This window comes from Pipra filicauda, unplaced genomic scaffold (assembly GCF_003945595.2).
Source record: "Pipra filicauda isolate LSUMZ 115617 unplaced genomic scaffold, ASM394559v2 scaffold74_size2892960_pilon, whole genome shotgun sequence".
In the NCBI taxonomy this organism is placed as follows: Eukaryota; Metazoa; Chordata; class Aves; order Passeriformes; family Pipridae; genus Pipra; species Pipra filicauda.
Window position 1 is genome coordinate 1,008,722 of NW_024104920.1, and position 7,247 is coordinate 1,015,968.

Below are 7,247 nucleotides of genomic sequence, written 5' to 3' on the forward strand. Positions count from 1 at the left end.
GAAGATGATTAGCAAATTTTTACACATGCTTCTGCTGCACACAGTATTGCAACTCCTCTAGTATCTATATTCACACATGTAAAAAAGCATACACACATCTTCAAGGAGCAGAGAAACAATTACCATTTGAGTGCCTTCTATATGATTCTGCATCTAAAAGCGAGAAAATTTTCAGCTTCTTTTGGTTTTCTTATATTTTAGTGACACAATGGACCTTGGGAGCAGAGGAAGAATCCACTGTAACATGAGACTCACCTGCTCTCTGCTAATCATGGCAGCATTCTGCATGACACCTTTCCTCTGCCATAGTCAAACTGATCCACTAGCTCTTGGGTGGGCAGATCCCCAGTGTTGGGAATCCTCCTCAGTTGTCTTACTGGAGATGAGGAAGCCTCGCATTTCTGACTCTGTCAGCGGCTTTTGGGACTTCATGATTTTTTTGAAATCATCAGAGAACCTGAAACATGGGGCTTTGTTCTGGGACCTGGCTCAGCTCTTCTGGGATATCTATGTGGACTGTGTGCTCTCCAGAACCCACGGCCTAGGGAGAAGGCAGCTAGCAGAAGCTGAGCAGAAGACTGCTACTCTACATTCTCAGTTTACAGGGAGAAACCAAGGTCACTGCTCCTTTAATACAAGTTTCATGGGCAATAACTAGAGTCTAGTGGAAAAGAAAAGAGATGCAGTCTTATTGTGTTGTGTGGTTATAGTACAGAAACAGAGGACAGCGCTGCACAAACTCCTCCTAATCAAGTACAGAGCTATGTTTATGTTCAATGTGATCTCAGCAAAAGTTTGACCTCCAGACAACCTGAACTGTAACAACAGCTTTTAAGTTTCAGTTTGATGGAGAAGGAGGGGCTCAGAAGGTGAAACATAGGAGGATTAGAACAAAGAAGGCAGCTCAGCAACTGAAAATACAAATATATTCTTCCACACCAGCATTTTTACCACTATTGTGCTATGAATACAGGCTAATTCCGAATTCCCCATTCTGAGAGGTGTGTCACCTCAGGAATGCAGGGCACTGGTGCTGTTGGGAAGCATGGTAGTCTTTCAGCAGAAGAGGAAGGGTATGTTTACTTGCCATCTAGCAGTCAACCACTAGTTTCCATTTCCATACTGGTAACTTTACCCAACACACAGTGGAAACAGAACTAGGACTTAGATGCATGTAGGATTTCAGGCACAGCTACAGCTTCAGGAAGACACCACTATGTGTGACATTAAATGCTGCAATTCCTTATCTCCAGGTTCCCAGCCCCAGAGCAGAACCCCTAGGCTTAAAGTGTTTCCATATGCATGTCACTTACCCTCTCCATTACCAGAAGGGAGATACAGCATAGCTTTTCCTAAATCTCAGTCCCTTCCAAGGCTTCAGTTCTGATCCTACTGCCAACAGATGCATCCTTCCCTTGAGCATATCCACTTCAGATAGGGGCAGGTGCTATGATTTAATGGAGAGGTAGAATGGCTGTTGCCATCACCAACAGCTGTAGTGCATTGGGCCTATAGTGAGAAGGCAGAACACTCTTTACACTTAAGCAGATTGAGACCTGTATCTCCACTTCCTAGGTCGGCATCTGAGTTATTAAGGTGTTTTGGGGGGAATGTCCATGGAATAATGAAGAACCTCTCTTGGCAATTACCTATTAGAGTATCTCTAAAAATGGACTTGAACTCAGGGTTCTTGCACCACAGGGACACTATACCACTGGACAGTCCAGCTCTGGCCCACAAGCCTCAACATTTTTTTTGAGTATTGAAAGCTGAGATTTGAGATAGGAAGGATTAAGAGGTCCTTACCCCTGTTACCTAGAGACAGTGTCGTAGCCATTAAGCTAGGATATAGGAATTGTGTTTGAATCAATCCCCTCAGACTGAAGAAGCACACACACAGGGTCAGTTTCTAAAATATGAGCCAAACAACCACTACCTGCATTTTAAAAGCAAGGAGTGTACCCTATCCTGCTCCACAAAGAATCTGAGCTATCGCATTGCTCTGACTGGATCTTAACCATGTTGGAACTTCCAGTTTCCAATTGGTCTTAGACATCACAAAGGCAACAAGTTGCTCAGTCCTTACCAGACTGATGCACTTTTGGGTGTAAAGAGAATGCAGCTTTAGACACATGAGGCAGTAGTATTGTTAAAAACTTAGATGCTCATCAGGCGAAAGCCCAGGATTAATGTTTGTTTTCAGGATTGCAGCTTTGAATATCCCTGTCTAAACTCCCACCTAGACTTTTGTTTACATCTAGCTCTTCATATCTATATCACATCGTGATTTTCCTAAACAAAGAGCTTTTGTTCCTAGTCAAGATTAAGCGTAACAGATGTACTTTGCAGAATCAAATTACGGGTTTTGTGATAAATACTGACTTTTGTTTACACTTACACAGAGATTTTAAGCACTACTAAGTATTCATACTTTAAGAAAAACAAAGACTCCTTCCTTTCCTTCTTTGTTTTGTGAATTGTAATCAGTTAATCTGATTTTTCTGTACAACTGATTAACATCAGGCTATAGCAGGCAGCTTATAGCAGTGACAGCCTAAATTTTATTTTTTGGAGGAGCTATCTAACTTCTCATCCAAGTCTCACAGTTTCTTAACAAAGCCGGTTGTTTTAATCTTTGTAACCCTTGATCCTACTGCCTTATTTCATCAGTGAAAGCAGAAATCAATTGGTAATAATTGCAAACAGAAATCACATCCTAGCAAGTGATGAGGAATGAGACAAGTAGGGAGAGTCTTCCACAGTTACCTGGCCAAGGTATCTTTAGTAACTCATCTTTCTCCTAACAAAATCCAAAAGACTATGAAAAAGCAGATTTCATAAAGGCATTTCCAAAATGAACCAAAATATGACTTTGGAACCACAAGGAAAACATAGCTTTTGTACTCACAGCAAATCTTCCTGAAGAGCAGCTAAAAAATCCTCCTCAAGAAGCCACATAGCACATCCCCACTATAAACACTTGAAGACTGCAGCCACAAAAATCTCTCCACTCCTTTTCTCCTTGCTCAGCAGTCCCTCTGCCACTCAGTGGCCACAGCTGTGCACACCTCCCTCACAGGTACAGCTAATTAGGCTCAGAACAGCCCTTGCACTTGGCCCAAGACACATAATTTGCTGTCCCAATGTTGCAGGGTGTTAGGGAGGGTAGTGGAGCAGATGCTACTGTACATTTGAGGTCTGGTAAATAAGCAGTATTAGTCAGTTAATTTTTCAGAAGGCAAATATGTCTAAAAGAAAGAAAACCAATTTGCTGGCTTTTAGAGATCATTGTAAAGAAAATGTCCCATAGTTCCTCAAGCAAATAACAAATCTGCAACCAAACAGTGTGAGAGATCTCATGCACTGTGCAGGGAGGTTGATAACAAGCTGGTGAGTCAGTAAGATTATGAGCAGACTTAAGTGCTGCTAATTACAAGTAGAAGAGTTTTTTAAGAAGATTGAAGGAAAAGGTCCATACTGGGGGAAAAGATGAAAGTAACCTGGCATTGAAATGCAACTCTTGCAAGTGGAGGGTTATGGATATCACCAAAGCAAGAGGTTTGGGGGCAATGCTGATAAAATGGGGACCAGCAGCAGCTAAAAGCAGAAGAAACAGATGTGGGAAACTGAGTATTCAGCTGCTCTTTGCTGTTTGGAAATCATTTATTTATATGCATTTTCATGTCACTTTTCAGGGATATTTTCTCATATTCAGAGGTCGCCAATTCTGAAGAAGAGAGACTCATTTGAAGATTTAATAAGTATCCACATGCATAAGAGTAGACCTACATTACTTCGAAGAGTCATTGGAGAGCTAGGAAAAAAGAGGAAATCACACTTTTAGTTCAAGATCTTGATTTGTAGATATTTTTTAATTACTTCTCTTTATTTTTTGCATTCTAATCCTCACTGATGTCAATTTACATGTAGAAAAAGGCCTGTAAGCATGGGCACCATATCTCCGATTAACTTGGACTTATGGGTTTTTTTAATTATCTATTAATTTCATCTCCTTAATAAACTGCATGATTTATAAGCAGTTGCCTACTTTAATCTGTGTGTATCTCAGTAATACATGTGACCCATTCACACGTGGCACAATTTTGGGTGCCAAAACAGGAAATAACTGATCCTTCAACAAAACACAGACAAGCAGAGAAGGAAATTATCAAAAACCCTCCACTGGTTCCAAGACTGGATTAGAGTCAAGATGGTGATTTTGATTGTATGTGTAGCTGTACACTTGCACAAAGCAATCACTGCTCAAAGACATCATCCTACTAAAAGAAAAATAGTACATATTTTTACATGAAAAATACCTTCCAAAAACGTTTTAAGTTTTCCAGCAAAAGTAAAAGGGTTAACAGATTTTACCAGCTCCTCTGCTTTCACATTATATTTTTATGATATTTTCCCTAAATTCTTAGTTATTAAAAATACTACTTAAAATGTTACACATTCTCATTTAAAGTGTTTAATACAAGAAACTCATGTATAACTTACAATTGCTTCTGTTTTCGTTTGCAAGCTCTTTGTAGAAAAATCAGTTTCCTCTGTTATTTATAACCCTAACAGGCAATTTGATATTAAACTAATGTAACATAACTTAGGACAGGTAACATTTCATGCTTTTATGAGATAAAACATTTCCTTTGCCTGACTGGCTGGATGCAACTACAAATTTCAGCTTTCCAGGGCAATTATATTTAATTGCTCATTCAAAGTTTCTTCCCTTGAGCATGTAGCAATATTTCATTGCTCTTTTTTCTTTTTTTTTTTTTCTCCAAATGCCCACAGAAAAACTGGTTTGCTGGTTGTTCACCAACTTGGAGAAATAGGTTCAAGTAACAAAATGTGTAAAGGAAATCTTAAAATGGTTACTGGACCTGAACAAAGTAAAGGTTAAACACAGTCCCACTTGGTGAAATTGTTATCTTAAGGAAGCAGACAAAGAACTGTAAGAGGACTATCAGCTTCAATGGCACTGGATTTGTGCTTCGAGTTACACATGCAACAAACTATTTAAGTGTTCAAGAGAAGAGGGAACACTAAAGCAGGATAAGCACAAGAACACAGAGTTTAGTGTACTCAGCAACACCCCCCCAACTGCAGCCACAGCCTATGAGTGTGCTCTGCTACCCTGTGGGAGGGCAGCAAGACCATTGTTACAACAGGTCCTCTCTCTCCTGTTCCTATGTTGTTAATTAACTAAATTATATTAATATATCTAAAAGCCCCATTGTATGCAACTTTGTATCAACATAAGACATGTCTTCAACCACAGTCCCTACAGCTATTAAGTCCAGCAACTGACAAAGAGCGTGTTAAGGGCTGGATGCCTCAGCCAGTACTACAATACAACTGGTATTGTAGTAGACCAGATGTTACCTGTTCCCATATGCTCTTCAGCTCTAGAAAATATAAAATCAGACAGATTACCCGAACAGGTACTGTTTATCTTAGCTGCTTTTCCACAGGGCCCTTTGGGAAGAGGCTAGTGCTTCCACTTTAGATATATCCCAGCTGCAACAATAGGACCCCTTAGGAAATGGCTCATGGCAGCTTTCTTCCTCCCTTCAGATAGCAACAGAAATGGTGAAATACCACTATGGGCCAAGATGATATTTAGCTTAAACAAATTTTCAATACTTCTCTGCTTCAGCAAGCTTCTTATTTAATAGTCTGTAGCAAAATTTGGCCTTCGAGGAAAGGATGCGCAGTTAAGACCGAGAAAACAGATGAATCTCTAATATAGGTCACACTATGGAGAACATTTGGTAATTGCTGATGTAAAGGACACAATCTGTGTAATTAATTGTGCTGAAATAAAAAAGGAGATGCAATTCATTACATGTAAACCTGCATGTGATAAAGTGCAAATGACAAAAGGTTGTCTGTGTTGAGAAAAAGTAAGGACTCCGAGTATGAGGTGAAAGTAGATCTGCTCTACAGGAACAATTCAAAATGTTACTGTGTTTACAGACAGGACATTGCCTCCTACTACTCTTCCTTACAAAGGTCATGGCAGATCTTTGAGTGAGTTAGGACTATTTTTGTAGATACTGCACCTGGCTTACTGTTTCCCAGCCTGAGTCTGTCAGAAGGATGGGATGAACATGTCTGACAGAAGTTGATTCCTTGTCAGCTGAACTGAGTAACAGCAAAAGAAAGACCTTATGATTTTGTCCCTTTCGTCTTGTAGGTATTTGGGAGCTAAACAACTGCTTCTTAGCATGGGAAAACACTTCTTTCAGTCTTTACACACTGCCATGAAGTAAGAGTTCATGGTAGTTCGGGAATATCTATTTGTAAGAATTTGGGCTCCAGATATGTTCAGTGAAATTGCATCAGACCAAACTAGTATTTGTCAGTTGTCACTGTTTCCAACCATTTTTAATTCAGATGCACACACTGGATGGAGATTTAAAGCCTCATCAGAAGCTGATGGATACCTTCCCATAATCAACAACTAGGATTGTTGTTTGTCTCTTGGCACTGGCATCTTGCAAAAGCTATTAAGCTTCTATCTAACACTGTATTGTTTATGTGCTAGTGTGGCTGCATCCACTTACTAGTGACCTCATCACTATTTGTTTTCTGGGGCCCTTCCTCAATAAGTTTTTTTCCACCATTTTCATACTTCCTTTACTAGAGACAAACCACTTCTTAGTTTCCAGTAGCTAACAGTTGCTGTAAATTCTTGAGTGTTTGCAGTGCGTGTAATTCAGGCCTTCTGTGACCAAAACTAGCAGAAAGAACCAGGAATGTTCATTAATCTCACCACACTGTAAGGTCTTTCAAGAAGAAGGCTGAGGTGCTACCAACAGAAAATAAGACTTCTAGCCATTTTAATGAGTCAGACAGTCCCTTTATCACCCCTAGTAGATCAAGGGAAGCCAGTTGATATAATCTTTTTGGATTTCAGTAAAGCTTTCGATACTGTCTCTCACAGTATTCTTCTGGACAAAATGTCCAGCACACAGCTGGATAAACACATCATGTGGTGGGTGAGCAATTGGCTCATGGGTCAAGCACAGAGGGTGATAGTCAATGGGGGGAACATCAGACTGGTGACCTGTCACTAGTGGGGTTCCACAGGGCTCCATCTTAGGCCCTCATCTTCATAAATGATTGGACACAGGACTGGAAGGGATACTAAGCAAGTCTGCAGGTGACCCAAAACTGGGAGGAGCTGTTGACTCCCTCAATGGCAGGGAGACCCTGCAGAGAGACCTTGACAAATTAGA

The 7,247-nt window shown here is 40.3% G+C and overlaps 1 protein-coding gene across 1 annotated transcript; it reads left to right on the plus strand.

Moving 5' to 3' along the window:
- Positions 1-208: 208 nt before the first annotated feature.
- On the plus strand, positions 209-4,051 carry FAM237A (family with sequence similarity 237 member A). Its single transcript, XM_027731457.2, has 2 exons — positions 209-617; positions 3,696-4,051. The coding sequence occupies exons 1-2, from the start codon at positions 209-211 to the stop codon at positions 3,842-3,844; spliced, it is 558 nt and encodes a 185-aa protein (XP_027587258.1). The 3' UTR covers positions 3,845-4,051.
- The last annotated feature ends 3,196 nt before the right edge of the window (positions 4,052-7,247 follow it).